At 45.1% G+C, this 16424-nt stretch overlaps 3 protein-coding genes across 20 annotated transcripts in view; 1 reads left to right on the forward strand and 2 right to left on the reverse strand.

The window, feature by feature from the left end:
* Nucleotides 1-1610, reverse strand: part of Tatdn1 (TatD DNase domain containing 1) — a 35830-nt gene extending 34220 nt beyond the window's left edge. For 2 of the 3 annotated variants that reach the window (XR_012446414.1, XM_020166398.2), the window contains exon 1: nucleotides 1517-1609. Coding sequence is in view for 2 of the 3 variants with exons in the window: in XM_020166398.2 (XP_020021987.1) it covers nucleotides 1517-1538 (22 nt within the window). In the remaining variant the exon portion in view is untranslated. Of the gene's footprint in view, nucleotides 1-1516 lie in introns of all 3 variants that reach the window. The other variant, XM_074069191.1, reaches the window with a different exon arrangement.
* A 36-nt stretch (nucleotides 1611-1646) lies between these two features.
* Nucleotides 1647-7983, forward strand: Ndufb9 (NADH:ubiquinone oxidoreductase subunit B9). Its single transcript, XM_020166389.2, has 4 exons — nucleotides 1647-1805; nucleotides 4480-4672; nucleotides 5294-5407; nucleotides 7752-7983. The coding sequence occupies exons 1-4, from the start codon at nucleotides 1705-1707 to the stop codon at nucleotides 7881-7883; spliced, it is 540 nt and encodes a 179-aa protein (XP_020021978.1). The 5' UTR covers nucleotides 1647-1704; the 3' UTR covers nucleotides 7884-7983.
* Nucleotides 7984-8926: 943 nt separating this feature from the next.
* Mtss1 (MTSS I-BAR domain containing 1) overlaps nucleotides 8927-16424 on the reverse strand; it is a 149020-nt gene continuing 141522 nt past the window's right edge. For 6 of the 16 annotated variants that reach the window (XM_074069176.1, XM_074069175.1, XM_074069177.1 and 3 more), the window contains 5 exons: nucleotides 15534-15653; nucleotides 14525-14719; nucleotides 13124-13297; nucleotides 12593-12755; nucleotides 8927-11579 (listed from right to left, as the gene is read on the reverse strand). In XM_074069176.1, the coding sequence (XP_073925277.1) occupies nucleotides 10879-11579; nucleotides 12593-12755; nucleotides 13124-13297; nucleotides 14525-14719; nucleotides 15534-15653 (1353 nt within the window). In that variant the 3' untranslated portion in view covers nucleotides 8927-10878. The remainder of the gene's footprint in view (nucleotides 11580-12592; nucleotides 12756-13123; nucleotides 13298-14524; nucleotides 14720-15533; nucleotides 15654-16424) is intronic. The other 10 variants (XM_074069185.1, XM_074069183.1, XM_074069182.1 and 7 more) reach the window with 3 other exon arrangements.

Consider the following 16424-nt stretch of genomic DNA (forward strand, 5'->3'; position numbering starts at 1 on the left):
TGGCTCCTTATTCCATCTTCCCCATCAATTATATCACGGATTAGGGTGGAGAGAGACACCACATTGTAGAAAATGTCTTACAACATTTGCGGAGCACCCCCTCCCCCCAATAGCATTTTTAAAACTTTTATGCCACTAACATCCTCCCTCACATTTGCTTTGACTGTACATAGGTCCAGTATGAAAACTAACTGTGCTGCTACTAGATTTTTTTATAGTTCCACAGTACTTACTACAGCGTCTTTGGAAAAACATAGTACTTAAAGTAACTGTCCAATCTATGTTCATCGCCTTAACCGCTCTCCAGAGTGCTAGACTACGTTCCAAGTGCCTGTTTGCTGTGTCCACCTGGATGTCCTTTAAGACTTTCAAATGGACCTAATCCAAATGCACCTGGGTGACTCGCCCACCTACTGCAAACCAGTCAGGCTTCCATTTCATATTGGGTTTTTCTCCAAACCTGGAGGTGTTCTTGACTGTTCACTTTCCATAACCTGCCATGCACAGTTAGCTGCAAAATCTCTTCCATTTCTCTTCTTCCTGGTTCAATATGTGAAGTGCTCCCTGTGTCTGCCTATCCCCTGCTAAATCTCTGTAATAGCATCAGGATTACTTTACTAAGGCAGAGATGTGCTCACTGTCATTTCCCACCTTAAGTGGCTGAAAACTCCAGAAGATCATGTCCCAGTTTTACTTACTGCTGTACTGTATCCCAGAGTGGAAGATTCAGTGAAATACTGAATAAATACTCCTTGTGAAAAGCCTTCAGTGACCTCACTTTATACAGAGTGAAACTAAGCAATACTCAGGTTCCAAGTTATCCTTCCAGTCCTAGGCCTTGCAATGTCCCTCAGGTTTTCCTAAGTGCCTGGGGATAAAGATGTGTACCCATTTGGATTCCCACTGCATTCTCTCTTTCTTCTACCAGCGCTGAATGGATCACTGGACCTGCCAAGTAAAAGAATTTGTTTTTCACCCCATTATTTGTGTCCTCTGGTTTATCTATCAGATGGTGATGATGGCTGAGCTGCGACCAGGTCTTGGTGCCCTGTGTTCCTAGGCCATTGCCAGTGCCCCCAAAGGCACCCAGTAACTGTGATATGTATGACTCAATGACTGAATAAAGCCATTATCTTCTTGGCCACGAAGAGGAAAGGAGAAGGCGCAAGGGGGACAGTGATCAAACACTGGGCCTCTCTCATGCTAGACAAGTGCTCTACCATTGAGCTACACCCCCAAATCGCTTTCCTCTCTTTTTAATGACACAACAAACACACACTGAAACGTGCACAAATCCTAGCAGGCTCGTGAATCTTCACAATAAACACACACTGGTGAAACCAGCACTTTGAACATTCACTACGATCCCCCAGAAGCCTCCCTGCACTCTCTTCCATTAAGTGGACCTTTCACGCCTTAAAAACCCTGAGGGCGCAAGACCTGGGTCCTCTGACCAGGGTGAGCGATAACCGGTACGAGCCAGACTGGACAAACGGCCAGAAGAGCCTGTCCTTACCGATAAACTTGAAGCGACTCATGACAGTCCACTTGGCTCCTCCCCGGCGGAAGCGGAAGTGGCCGCGGGCGGCCCGCCCCGCCCTTCCGGCTATTCTATCCGCCTTTCCGGCCATTAGACCCGCCCCTCAGCCGCAAAACTCCGACTTCCCGTCAGTCCTCGGGGCAGCTGGAGTGGAGCGAGCCGTCATGGCGTTGTGCGCCCCGCCGGCCTATCTGACACACCAACAGAAGGTGTTGCGGCTTTATAAGCGGGCGCTCCGCCATCTGGAGTCGTGGTGTATCCACAGGTGGGAGAGGGGGACCCAGGGCTCGGGGAGGTGATCTTGGGGACGGAAGCTGACAGGCCCCGGGGGACCAGGCAGTTCAAGGACATTAGGGACGTAATGGAACGGCGATCTCTTGCTCCGCGGAGCGCGCCCTTGGACCTGGATTCTAATGCAAACTTCCCGGCCCATAGCTGCCAGACCTTGCAGAGATACAGGCATCAGTTCTGTAAAACGGAGGCAGGACGCAGCGCAGAGGGTGGATGAAGGTACATTAGGAAAGTGCCTAAAGCTGATTGTCAAGGGCCCAGCACTCAATAAATACGCTTTCTTTGTGACCTTGTCTTTCCTAATATTATCAGTAATAACGTGCACATTGTATAGTCAACAGAGCAACTCAGGAGTTAGGAATTATTTTAGAGATGAGCAGATAAGCACGGGGAGTGACTTGCTCAGGGCCAGGACTAAAACTCAGGTGTCTGACTCCAAAGAATCATCGTGTCCCACACTTCCCATCAGTTTTTCCATTTTTAGCTTCATCCAGGCCTTCTCATTACCTTTATATATTTTTCACCTCCCACATAATTCTCTTCTTTCCTTCTCTACCCATCTGGTACTGGTGTTGGAATGTAATGTTAAAATGTATAGGGTTTCTTGACCTAAATACAATGCAAGGTGGGGTGACAACCCAAGATGTGTGAATGCCAGGACTCTTCTACTCAGAATCTTAAAACCTAGTTCCAGCAAAGGACTTCTGGGAGAAACCATGGAAAACTAAGTAGACCTGGAAGAGTTGCAGAGGGTATCCTTACAGCCCAGAATGGAAATTTGTAATTATACTAACTTTTGCTAGTCAGGAAGGGAGCCAGGTACAATGCTGAAGGATTGTTGGTTTCTTTCCTGAGTTTTTCTCATTCATTTATTTGACAGAACTTGCAATTTGGTTTCCATGTTGGATGCCAAATAAATAAAAGTGAATTCTTTTTTGAGCTGCAGCAGCTCATGAATGTGTGGGGAAAATGAACATGTAAAATAATAGGTAACATAGAGAATTGTCAATCTTATGAAGGAAGTTAAGCCATCAAGATTTCAGGTAATGCTGAACTATACATGGGAATATTAAAGCTCGGAATCATGGAGGAAATAATGAAGTGAGCTACTGTGACAATATTGGCTCAAAGTTGTTTTTGTTTCGGTTTGGTTTTTTGGTGGTACTGGGGTTTGAACTCAGGGCCTCACACTTGCTAGGCAGGCGCTCTACCACCTGAGCCAGTCCAACAGCCCTGTTTTGTATTGGGTATTTTCAAAATAGGGTCTTGAGAACTGTTTGCCCATGGCTGGCTTCAAACTGGCAATCCTCCTGATCTCTTCCTCCTGAGTAGTAGCTATGATTGTAGGCATGAGCCACTGGCACCAGGCCTCAAAGATTTTAAAATCTTATTAATATCTTCTTTTGGCCTTTACCTGAATTTCTTCCTTCATTTGCCTTCATGGTATTTTGCTGTTTATTCTCTGTGTTTCCATTCTAGGCACTCTGTAGTGCTGTATGTACTTTGGGTGCCCTAATTTAATGCTGGGACTTAAGTTACCATCTATGCTTATTTGCCTTTAGATCTGTATTTTTAGTTCTGCCATTCTCTAAAACATAACTTATCTAAGTTCTTTAAAACCAAACTTACTTTCTTTTCACTCCCCCATTCCAATTCTCTTCCCAAATTCCCTGCCTCAGCTAATGGTATTGTTAGCACTTCAGACACTAAGCTGTAAGCCTCAGAATTGTTCTCAAGGCTTCCCTCTCTATCATTGAAACACATACTCATGCACTGTGTATAATTGGATTTTGTAAATTCTCCCATGTAAGAATGCCTGTTTCATTATTTAACACTTGGAACACACCAGGTATTTTGTGAAATGTGTTTAGGTGTTTCAGAACATCAAATCAGTAAGGCAATCTTAGAATAGAGACACAGTTATTAACACATGAAGGAGAAACCCAAGGCCTAGAGACATTAAGTAATGTACCCCACATCACCAGCTAGTAGTAACAGTGCTAAGATTCAGGCCCAGTCTCATAACTTGGTGATCTAAATATTTTTCTCCTGTATCCTGTTTGTCACTGCAACTGCCCGCTTTAGGCCCTTGTCATCTCTAATCTGAACTATTGTCAAATCCTCTTAGCTCACATCTGCCCAGTTTCTGCAGGACCAGATTGTCACTTGCCTAAGATTGTGCTTAGCATCAGAGTCAGAATTCAAACCCAGTCTATTTGACTTGAGCAAAACTCTTTCCATCAGTCATACCTCCCTTCTTACTCATCTTTGTGTCTCCAGAATTTAGCTTACCCCTACTACAAGGTAGGAGGAAGTGCAATAGTTTTCCTCAAATGAATATTGAGTAAACATGCGAAGCTATTGCTTTTCTCTTTCGTGAATGCTCTTTTGTTGTTGTTTAAATCACTATTCCTTTGTTGGGAGGAGAAGGAGAAATGGTTGGGCTGAATTTAATACAGCATCTTTCGCTGCTAATGTTTGGAGGGCCACAGAGGAAGCACCATAATGACTGTTCCATTGGCAGGGTGGAGGGGGGGTACAGGAAGTTACTCTGCTTCTCCAGGCAGTGTTAGTGTGAGTGCAGACCAGACTGTACTGCCCACTGTGATAGATCGCATTTCTAATCTCCCAAATCGTTTTGGCTTAAGGGACAAATACCGGTACTTTGCTTGCTTGTTGAGAGCCCGTTTTGAAGAACATCGGAATGAAAAGGATATGATGAAGGCCACCCAGCTGCTGAGGGAGGCAGAAGAGGAATTCTGGCACAGTCAGCACCCACAGCCATATATCTTCCCTGACTCTCCTGGGGGTACCTCCTATGAGAGGTATGAATGCTACAAGGTAAGTCAGGATTACAGTGGCCATTGTTTCTGAGGGGCTGACTTTGTCTAATAGTACCGACCTCAGTCTTACACATCCCTTGTCCTTTCAGGGCTGATTCGGAGATTTCACTCCTGATACTTGACAGATGCTTTTTCTCAGGTGTCAGTTTTCTCTCTTGGCTGATGCCATTAAGACTTTTCTTTCTAAGCTCAGTTCCAGAGTCTTGCAATATACTTTTTGGCAAAGGAAAGTTCTAAATTACTTAGTAAGTAATTCATATAGAGACCTTAAAGTTAGCCAGTTTGGACTGGTACTTAATATTCCTGAGATACTCTTAATTGATAACTTCCAAATAATATAAAATCACTCTGGGTATTTAGAAAACACAAGTGGGGAGGAATGATGCCATTTCTCTTTGTTCTGACATTGCTATTTTCCAGCTGTAGGCTCTTTCATTTTAAGGTATTCTCCTTTGCCTTTGGTCCCTCCTTATCCTCTAGTGCTCATTGCTTAGAATCAGAAATAGTCTGGTAGTTGCAATGGCTATAAGAATACACCTTGATTTTTGTCTCCTGTCTCTCCAGCAGTGGTATGTAAATGTATAATGTGGAATGACACTGTGATTTCCTCTCCTGGCAGGTTCCAGAATGGTGCCTAGATCACTGGCATCCTTCTGAAAAGGCAATGTATCCTGATTACTTTGCCAAGAGGGAGCAGTGGAAGAAACTGCAGATGGAAAGCTGGGAGCGAGAGGTACATCATACTTGCAGTTAACCATTGAGCTGGGTCATCACATGGATAGACTCAGGTTTTGCTGACTCTATCCATCTGCAGAGGTCATGCCAATTACTCTGGCGCCTTGCCACTCAGTGTGTTCAGTTTAACGCTGGCCATCTTACAAAAAACAGAAAACGTGTTCTCTAGTCTTTTTGATTTTCTGTTCTCTTTGCTTCTCTCCTCCTTAGTTCTTTGCCTGATCGTCTTGCTATATGCTACCATTTCTTAGCCTTCCTCTACCCTTAAGCATTTTTCAGTCATCCTATGATGGTTGGAGTTATATTTTTAAAAGCTCAGGCTTGTGATAGTGTGAATAATAAGTTAGAGATGACAGGAGGAGAAGTGAAGAGTCCAGTTTGGAGTTATCACAGTAGTTTAGTGAAGAGCTGTGATCAGCAGTAGGGAGGATACAGTAGATGTGGAAGGAAATAGACATTCAGGATATTCTCCAGAGGAATGTAAAGGTTGATTGGATGTGGGGGATGGGTGAGGGATAGCAAGGAATCAACAATGGTTTCTAGGTTTTCGGCTTTAATGTCTAGAGTTTTGATGGTGACGGTTGAGATAGGAAAGACTGGGTAGGGGAACAAGTGTCAGAGGGACAATCAGGTTTTCAGTTTCAGAAGTGTGCAGTTTGAGAATCCTGTTCATCAAGTGTGTGTGTCAGTAGGCAACTTTGGATGTAGGAATGTGGTCTAGAAATAGAAATTATGACTTTTTAATCATTTTTAAAACCACAGAAATGAATGAGGTCTTCAGGAGCATATAGGGAAAGAAGAAAAGAAGGTACTCTTCTTCCATTATAGTTGGGCTTAAGATGCATGTAAATACATTTGGGCTAGAAGTTTTGAAGGTGAGACTTCTGTGTGATGGCTTGTTTTTCTAGTGAACAAGAGGAAAAGCTGGAATAAGTGGGCACAGTATATGTGGAAAACATGGAAAGTGTGTTTGTCTTGGAGAGGATTTAGCTTGCTGGAGAAAAATAGGATTGCCAGGTGGTGGTGCAGGCCTGTTTGAGGTTGGTAGTAATTCATATGTGATTGACATTAATTTCTTCCAGTATTTTTTTCTCTTTAGCAATACTGAGTTGTCTGGATGCAGGGTTAAAGGTGGATGGTTCAGTTTGACCTTTTTCCAGAGAGTTACTGGGGAATTAAACACTCCAAAGAAAGTGTTGTCATGCCAGAATCTAAACTGAATAAATAAAGTAAAGCCCAGTATGGTGTTAAACACTTGTAAAACCAGTGCTCGAGAGGCTGAGATAGGAGGATGGCAACTTTGAGGCCAACCTGGTTTGTATTGCAATACCCTGTCCTGTCTCAAAAAAAAAAAAAAATTAGGAAAGGAATGAAGTAAAGATGGGTTGATGCAGAGAGAGAGGTCAAGTAGGAAGAGAGAATCTGTCAATCAGTGCTCTCTTGGAGTTTTGAGGGCTTATTTAAGCAAATGAGCTAGAAGGCAGGCAGTAGTTGGATAATGGGGTATCTGAAATCATGATTTGGTTTGGGGAATCATGTGCTGGTTTGGGGAATAAGGTCCAGGATGTTAATCATTCTAACTCCTTCACCAAGGAGAAATGGAAGGAAGGTAACTGTGGCCAAATGGCACCATGTTTTATAAGAAGTGTTGCAACATTTAGAAACTAGAAATGTGGGGGGGGTTTGTTTTTGTTTTTTTTTTCTTCATAGTGAGCAGCAGACTCATTATGCAGTTGATCCCTGATAATCTCTTCTTCAAAGATTCCTGCTTTACTTGTTCCACCTTTCACCATTGTTAACCAGCACACCTTTGTGGAGGAACTTTGGCTTTTATGTCACCTCTATTCGCAGGCATCTCAGGTTACTAGAACTAGGGGTAGCTGGGCAGTATCAGGCAGAACGGAGCCATTTTTACATGTGATCTCATGATACTTTTTGTCCTGCCTGCTGAGGAGCTTTACAGTTAACATCCCTAATGCATATGAACTGCGGTTTCTTAAAGGTGCTTTTAGAGGGCATTTAGCCAAGATACAAGAATAAATGCTTTTCTTAGGGGTCGGGAATAGTAAGGGGCCACACAAGAGGTATTAGAAGGATAGTTGTCATAATTTTGCTTAAAGAATAAGAGGGTAGGTGAGGTCTCAGCTTTGTTCCTTTAAGAATGGGAAAACTCTTTAAGAGAGCTTTTCTGTCTGAGAAAAGTGCAGGTCTGTAAAAACACCTCTGCATGGTGAGGTTATAGTGTGTGATGGGACACATCACAAAAAGAAGGCTCTCACCACAACAGATGGGTTTTGCAGTGAGATTCCTTTGGTAATTGTTCCTGTACTGCCCCCTTCTAGGTTAAGCAGCTGCAGGAGGAAACCCCACCTGATGGTCCTAAAACTGAAGCTTTGCCTCCGGCCAGAAAGGAAGGTGATTTGCCCCCACTGTGGTGGCATATTGTGACCAGACCTCGGGAACGGCCAGTGTAGAGAGAAACTTTAGACACCTCACTCTTCAGGCTTGCAGGTGATACTGCAATGTTACCAAGCATACACACACACTTGCCCTAATAAAAATAAGTAAACATGGTCTGCCATGACTGAAGTGTTCTTCTGTGTAAGGATTACCATGATGCAAAGTATTGTACCCATGTCATTATTTTCGTACCATTTAGGCTGTGTAAAGAAAATTGGTCACATGTAAAAATAGTGGTAACACGTGATTGCCAAGAGAAAACTAGTAAAAAGCAGATACAAGATTTACTGTGAAGACTGAGTTGAACAAACTAGGTTGATGGCTTAATTAGCTGCAGTGACTGGAAGGAATACAAAAAGCTGAAAAGAGAAATACTAGGACTTAAAGTATCTTCATGGTTTTCTAAGGATTCTACTAGTGGAATTTTAGTTTTTATGAAAAGAACTGCACTCCTGGTAAGCAGAGTTCCACAAAGAGGGATGGAGTTTATGTTGTGGAAGTGGTGGTGTAGGGGTTGATGGTTGGGGCTAAGGGGATGAAGCTTTGACATTGACTCTGAATGCAGTTTTCCAGCTGTGCTTCCTCCTCCATAATTTGGATTATTTGCAAAGTCAAAGGTAAGGGTATAACAGAACTCTTTAAACTGTTCAAGAAGTTTTGTTTTGTTTTCTAAAGGTAATCCAATTTTTAAAACTGCCAACCAAAACTGGCTGCTTTTAGTTCTTGATAACTCATTGGATTAGTTTAGGCAGTTCTTGATCTTAGGCTTCATAACCATGACAGAAACAATATTTTGTCAGTTTTCTACCTAAGTAAGTTCAATTTGACTCTCAGTCTATTTTATAACATTTGACTAAGACCTCAAACTGATTTTAATAAGACTTGAAATACAGGGCATTTTTTTTTTCCTAGTGGTTCTTTATTTATAATGTAGGCAGAAGCAACTGTTACAATGTAGAAGGGAGACACATTACACAAGTGTTATTTGTACAAGTTTAGAACAAAAGCTGCATGGGAGAAGTCAACTCTGTACAAACTAGCAACTAAACCACAATAATTTACCTTTAGAAAGGATTTCTTTATTTTCAGCTGTGACACTGCTTTTACAATATGCAAAAACACAAACAGGCTACCCAAGGTGTTTTGTCACATTCTTTCTACATTGAATTTGGCAACATTTTATATTAAATTTATTCAGATTATACTAACGTTTAAAAACTAAACAAGTGAAAAGCTGTACCAAGGTACAGTTACATCCATTTATTTTGAAGGTTTAAAATACCACTTTTTTCTAATGTAATTACCTTGCAGTGATTTCTGCATTTGCAAAAACCATCTCAAGCATCATATGCACAATGCATCAGCTACTTTTAGTCATCAAGATTGGTGGGCTAAACCACAGGCACTACTGTTGCTTATAGTCTGTAAAAGGAGCTTGTTTTTCAAAGGAAAAAAAGCTGTTTCTAATAATCATGCCTTTGCTTTAAAGCCGTAACCTAAAATGTCCTTGAGCAATCACAGCAGTGTTAAATGTTAATATATAGAACAGCGACTGTACAGGAACGTTATTCTCACATCCAATGTGGCTATGTATTAAAACAAGAGTATGTCACGGAGGGTTAGTGCCAACAGAAATCTGCAGGGCGTTGTGGGACCCATCAAGCTTCTCTCCCCAGAGAGGCACAGTTACAAATGTACAAATCTCTGTTGACTTTAGGGGATGGGTATTATAATAACTTCAACTTAGAAGACAAAAACATTCCAAAAAAGCGTAGCCTAGAACACGCACAAAATAGAAAACAGGTAGTATAGTGGGCAGATTCCCAGTGACAAATAAATTAATCCTCCTCTTTAGTGTTTAGTATGAAGCCAATTAACTGCCATTTACTTAAGGAAGGTGAGAAGAACAAGCTCCCAAAATTGGTAAACACATTGGCAAATTGCTAGATTCCAAGCTGGTTACCCTTGTTGAATATGCTCCAAGTTCTTCAAAATATCTGGGCTTTTCTATGCACCCAGCCTGCTGGGCACAGTTAAGTAAAAGGCATTTGCTGTATTTAAGAATTCCCTGCTATCATTTTTAAATGTTTTCACATTTTCTAAATTGCCTTCCCCTTTTGGATGTGTCTGGATTGGTGGAGGTGAGTATAATAGACGAGAAACTAAAGTGGGTGGGTGGGTCTACGTCCACCCAGTGGCAGCAGCATGCGTGGATTGGAGGTGGATGCTGTGTGCAGTCAAGAGAAATCGTGGGAGAAAGGAGTCCTTAAACACCTACAGAAACAAACACTGCAATCCAGTATGGCTTATTCAGATGCATTTACCATGAAGCTACTAGAAATTGAACCTACAAGGCTACTCTTAAATGTAACAGGATTGGCTATGTTGACAGTTGTGCCCCTCCCACAGCCCTCCCCCCAATCCCAACACCGTCTACCATTTCCAGATTTACTTCTCTCTGAATATTGTTCAATTGTTACTCCTGCATTTCTCATCCAGAACTAGTATATTTAAGTGAGGATTTTACCTCTTACCATTTTGTTTGTACATTAAAATAACTTGAATTTGCTTCTAAACTAGACTACACTGCATCTACAAAAGCTTGCGGGGAGAAAAAAAGAAAGCATAGTAATCCTTTTCTGAAATTAACTACTTTGTGGCCCATCCCACCCTATCCCACCCTTACGCATTTAAAATTTTACAAAGACTTGTAAAAAAGTTAAATGGAATTTGGCACCTTCAGAAAAATCAAAAGGGAAAACTAAGATTAAAATGTGCAGAAACAAAATTGTCAATATTTACAAATTAAAAGATCAAGATTATGTCAGTTTTATATGTTGCTTTTAATTCTTATCTAAAGATGGTGAGTACTTTGAAAAGAGCTGAATTCTGAGTTGCCTACAAAATTTTTTGTTTGATTATAGATTGGAATGGATCAAGACAAATTAGGTTTTATTAATTAAAGAGTTCATTCCCCACTGGCAGCATTTTCCGGGAGCCTACAAGAGCCTAAGAGAACCGAGGGGCTGAACGATCATTTGTCGTGGTCTTTTTCAGTTTCACACCCCTTCGGATGGCGTTCAGCATGTCTTCTCCTTGAGGGGCATCTCTCGGACTCAGGTCTGCAGGGTCACTCTCTGGAATCTGGCCTGGGGAGACAGTGGCACTTGGGGAATCCCTTTCCTGCTCTTCAGCCTCACTTTCTGGAATTGCCTGTCTGTGCTCCTCAGGGATACTGGGCTTTGGGCCTGGAAGTGGAGGGTTGACAGAGGCTTGGCCACTCCACATGGAAGAGGGCATATTGGTGACACCCTGGGGGCCCTCACCCACAGATGGAGACTCAGGGCTGTGCTCACCCCGCTCCTCTGGCCCATCTGAGGGGGTTGGTAGCACCCCAGGGAGGTCTGGGACAGTTGGGGTCTTGACAGGGATCACTGGTGTCTTGATAGGGATGGGACCAGCCCCAATGGTCCCCCGGCGGACAGAAGGCTTGGTGGAAGGGGTCCGTCGGATGGTTGCAACCCCTGGGGTGACCATAGCAGGTCCAAGAGTGGTAGGAAGACCAGCTGTGGAGGCTGGACGCTTGGCTTGGAACATTCGCCGATAGGACTGGCTGATGTCACTGTTTCTCGGAATGGTGGAGGATTTATCAAACTCCTGTTGATCTGCCTCCTGGTCACCGCTTACGGAGAAATAATCATAATCTGAAACTGATTATAGGATTTGATTAGATACATCTAAGGCAGCAGCTTTGCTTTTCTACCTTCTGCTGTCGGGAGGACTCTCAAGGTAGGGTATACACACAATCTCATCCCAGACCTCCCCCCCACTCCCCACCAGTTTCTGAAGTGTCATCAGCCTCAGTAAGAAGTCCCTGGCCCGGGCCTCTGCTCACTTATGTACCCTGGGCACCTAGATCAGGACCCACACTGTAGCCATGCATGCAGTCCTTAGGGAAGGATATAAAACAGCCGAGCTGTAGCTCACTACCTCCCAGTGGCTCTAGGAGGAATGAGGAGGATGAAAGAAGATAAATTTGTCAAATCTTCCAGTCCCAACTTGATGTAAGGAAGGAACCTCAAAAAGATGAGCAGAGACCTTAAAACCTCCCTAATAGCCACCTCGATAGGTGGGGGCTAAGACCCGGTGTCTTAGACACTTTAATGATGGCTTGTAGGTAGCTTTGGGCCAGCTGTCACAGATGTGTTCTGGCTGTTAGAACTTCACCCTGCCTAGCCTGTGAGTGTGGCGGGATGTGCATGCGGGAGACAAGTTAGATACAGGATTTGGCTGGAACACATTAAGAGCTTGGCTGCTAGACTCTAATATGCCTTAGGTGAACTCCATCTCTGCTGCTTATGAGTTGTCTGAATATGGGCAAGTTTCTGGGCCTCAGTTTTCCACATCTGTAAAATGGAAATAAGAATTTATCCTATATGTGGTTGTGAAGGTTAAATGGGAAGTAAGTACACAGTGCTTAGTGCAAAATGCCAAGGCAAAAATGAAGCTGTCATTAATGGCATATGTCTCAGGTTGGGTTGGGCACCACCACGTACCCAGTGATGAAAAATGAGAAAAGGTGCTGCAGTCCAGGAAGCATTCCCAGATGACAAAACAATTCTGAAGCCCATCTGTTGGCTAGGGGTTACGCTATGGTTAGAAGGGCCGCTGGCTTTCTGCCGCCTCAACCTGGGGCTACCCACAAAGCCTGGGCTCCTAGTACCTTGCGAGGGGATGGTGTCCTCGGAGCAGCACGGTGTGGTCGTCTGGGTGCTGTAACCACTGGAACACTGCAGTGAGTCCCGACTGCTCCTCTGTGTGTCCAGCTGAAGACCCCGTGACAAGGCAAGTGCCAGCTCCTCACAAGCCTCCATTTCCTCACCAGGCTGCAGGGTAGAGGAGAAAGACAAGCCATCAGGGCTGTGAAGCCTCAGTGTGAGGCCCCATAGCCATCCACACACTACACCGGGTGGCCCAACATCATTCCTGTTCTGCTGCTGTGAGTACCACATGTTTCCTTATGCCTGGATGGCTACTGACTTGCTTAGATGCTACCCAGGCTCTAGAAAGTTCTGCATGTTTGATTCCCACACAAGGCTTTTCCCAGGAGACTTCTACATGCTGCAGGGCAAGTGTGGGATGGAACCCAGCAACTCCAGCAGCAAGGCTGCCTGGGCCCCCCAGCGGCCGGCCAGCCTACGGCCCCCAACCAGGCTATGTGGATCCAACCAGCTGTAGAGAACAGGAGTGTCACCCTGGCGGCCGCCGACACGGTCATGCTCCGGGGTCTTGGCGCCTCCTCGGCAGCTGTGGGTGGGCCTCCTGTCGTACTGGGTCCTCCCCCATTGGGGTCCGCCTCGCGCTTTTCTTTGCGGCGCTGGAGGGTGTTCACCAGCGGCTGGTCGTAGGGTCCTGGCTTAGCCCAGTCCTAAGTAGAACAGTGTGATTAGGAGCCAGAGTCCTGGCCCCACGTGGAGGGCTGCAGCCACCCACAAACAGCTGCCCACAGAAGGCAGCTGGTCCTCAAGGAGCTCTGGTTGGGACAAGCCTGCCCCCCATCTAGCTCTGAGAGGCAGGAGTGGAATGCCCTCTGGGGAGCCCCTGGGCACCTCCCTTTTCCTCATCTCTGCCTAAAGATTGAAAACTCTCAACAACCAGGCAGGCAGCAGGAGACACTTGGTAAACAGCCACCTAACGGGGCATATATGGCAAGGCAGCAGCTGGGGTAGAGCAGTTCCCAGGGGCCAGGCCTTTTCTGTCTGAAGGAACTACATCTCCTTGAGCAACCAGAATGACCTGCACTGGTGAAGTAGCCACCAGAGGGCACTAGAGCAATGCCAGCCACTCTCCCTAGGATCCTGTACCTCTGGGAAATGGGTCTTCCAAGGGCCCGAGGCTGGAGGCCTCCCATAGGAAGGGAAGTCTCCCAGGGTCAGCAGGAATATGTTGAGGAATCTGAGCGATCCCTACTGCTGCACATGAAGTCAAAACCTGCTCCAAATGCTGGCAGTCTAGGGACTCCCTTTGCAAATGAGGGTCCTACTCTCAGATAAAGCAGACAATCTCCCTGGACTACCAACAGAACTTGCTAGGAGATAATTTTAAAGCTGTTTTTATATTAAAGCAAACATGTTTTAATATAAAAGAAAACTAAAGAAGTCTTCACAAACTTTAAGATAAAACATGACAATCCAAAACATTTATTGGGCTGTAGTTGTTACCACTGCCCAGCAGAAGACTTACTAGGGGAGAAGTTTGGGGTACATGACCAAGGACAGTACAGGCTCCGTGATAAAACTGACACACCAGGTGGCCCAGGAGGAGTGACCCCAGCAGGCATGACCCTCGTGCAGAGCTGGGCCCTCACCAGGGAACGGAGACTCCCTGCAATGCACAGTGGACCTCCTGTCTGTCAGGGCTAACTAAAGATTGTTAGAGGAAGACTCCCCAGTCTCTGTTCCATGCGGAGCTGCCAGCCGCTTTTTGGTTACCCCAGTGGGAATTTACTGAGGGAGAGGCGTTACAGAGAAGAAGGCAGAGTGTGAAAGGAGTAAAGGGGAGTCAAGGGGAAGATGGTGGAAAAGAAGGGTGAGCACAGAGGCGATGGAGGGAGAGAGGGGCGAGTGGAGGGGAGGGAGGGAGGAGAGACACAAACCTTCCAGCTAGGGATCTGAGATGACGGGAACATGCCGGGCCCAATGGTGTAATAATGAGCGTAGTCTGGAAGGTGGACAGAGGTGACCCGAGGGAGCAGGCGGGAGGCAGGCAGGCAATGAGGGAAAGGGCCTGCACCCACGGGCCCCGCATGGGACTCACTTGATAAACTATAGTGAGAAAACCCATTAGACAACTGGAAATAAACAAAAAAGGGGAAGAAAAGGAAAAAAAATTAATATAACAGGATGAGTGTGGAGATACAAGAGGGTATTGACATTTGGGGCAAGAGGGTACCTGAATCTTTACAAATAAAACAGACATTGGGGTTCTGATGCTCGCAGATGAGCTTGGTGGAAAGAATGCACATTGATTTGATACCAAATAAGTATTCCATCAAGGAAATATTTGACATATGTTTTAGAATAGTTTGGAAATTGATCATTGTCCTTAATTTGCAGTGTTCTCAGTGGTTTTTCATTATTTAATGAAGCATAATTACATGGTGATAAGGATTTGCTCATCTTGTTATGCAAATGAAAAATTAGGAAGCATCTTCAAATCAATCGGTTCATTCTAGGCTTTCAAAATCATCACACTGTTCAGGAGCAGATTCCAAATCAAGGGTGGGGGGGTTTGCAAACTAAAAGGCAAAAAAGTACACAGCCTCTGACACAGTGAAATGTCACAGCCAACAGTCTTGTGGGTGCTTGGAAAGGGAAGGGAGAATGGATGAGCACACAACACCTGTTCTAGAAAGAAGCCTTCACACCTCCAAATTCCCCATATTCCTTCCTCTCCCTCCACAGCCACAGGGTCACTGTCAGCAGTCAGACACTCATTTAAAAAAAAAAAAGCCCTCAGCCTGCTCCCACCCTCTGTCCCCCACAAGGGCCCACTCTTGGTGCCTTTGATTCTGAGTTTCCAGGCTCCCCTGGCTTTGATGACTGTGTGAGCAGCAAGGGAGGAGTGGAAGAGTGGCCCACATGGCTGCGACCCCTGCCAGTCACCTTCTCTGTGGACACCCAGGCGCCCATGGTGGAGCCTGAGCTGACTGAGGTGGGGGAGCTGCACTCGCTCACTGACTGGCAGGTTTCCGAGGCTTCGGAGGAGGCTGAGCTGGACGAGTTCTGCAGCGGGGAAGGGAGCACACGAGGGGACCAACAAAACGAACCACACGCCACCAAAAATCATAATAAATTAAAATAAAGGATCCAGGGCAGGGCAGGGAGGCCACGCACGGAGAAAGAGACAGACATATACACAGGAGAGGGAAGAATGAGAGAAGCAAAGGGTTAAGATTATTTGTCCCCAAAATGGTATGCACACAGAGCTTTCAAGCCCAGCCAGCTCTAGACCCACTAGACCAAGGAGCCCAGGACATGGATTCATATGTGTGCCTGGCACATGAGCAAAGACTCAAGGCCCTGGCTTTCCTAGCAATGCTGTGTTCTCTAGGACATCTAACTGTTTCTGTGCCTCAAGCCAAGTCCCCAAGGAGGCTGGCCTCCCTGCCTCTCCTGTGCATTTTATATTTTGCATGAAGCCACCCCCAGCTCGGTCATCTGCTGTCTGTCTTCCTAAAGTGACTGAATTTTTGGACTCCTCCTTCATCCAACAAAGCCTCTGAAAACATATTTGAGGTGTCTCTTTTGCAGTGATTCGGGGTTTGGAGGAGTGAGCCCTGTGGCTGCTGTAGGCCAAGCTGAAGCGTCTGGAGAGGTCTGAGTAGGGAAATATCTCATCCTGCTTTGGACTAAACCCTCACACCAGAAAGAAAGGTTCCTGCAAAGGGATGATGTTCAGCTTCCTGTCGTACAGGCAAGGAACCAGGCAGACACTCAATGCAAGAAGAGGCTACAGGTAACAGACATCCTTGCTGCCCCTCAGCCTGGTGTCAG

This window comes from Castor canadensis, chromosome 3, assembly GCF_047511655.1.
Source record: "Castor canadensis chromosome 3, mCasCan1.hap1v2, whole genome shotgun sequence".
Taxonomy (NCBI): Eukaryota; Metazoa; Chordata; class Mammalia; order Rodentia; family Castoridae; genus Castor; species Castor canadensis.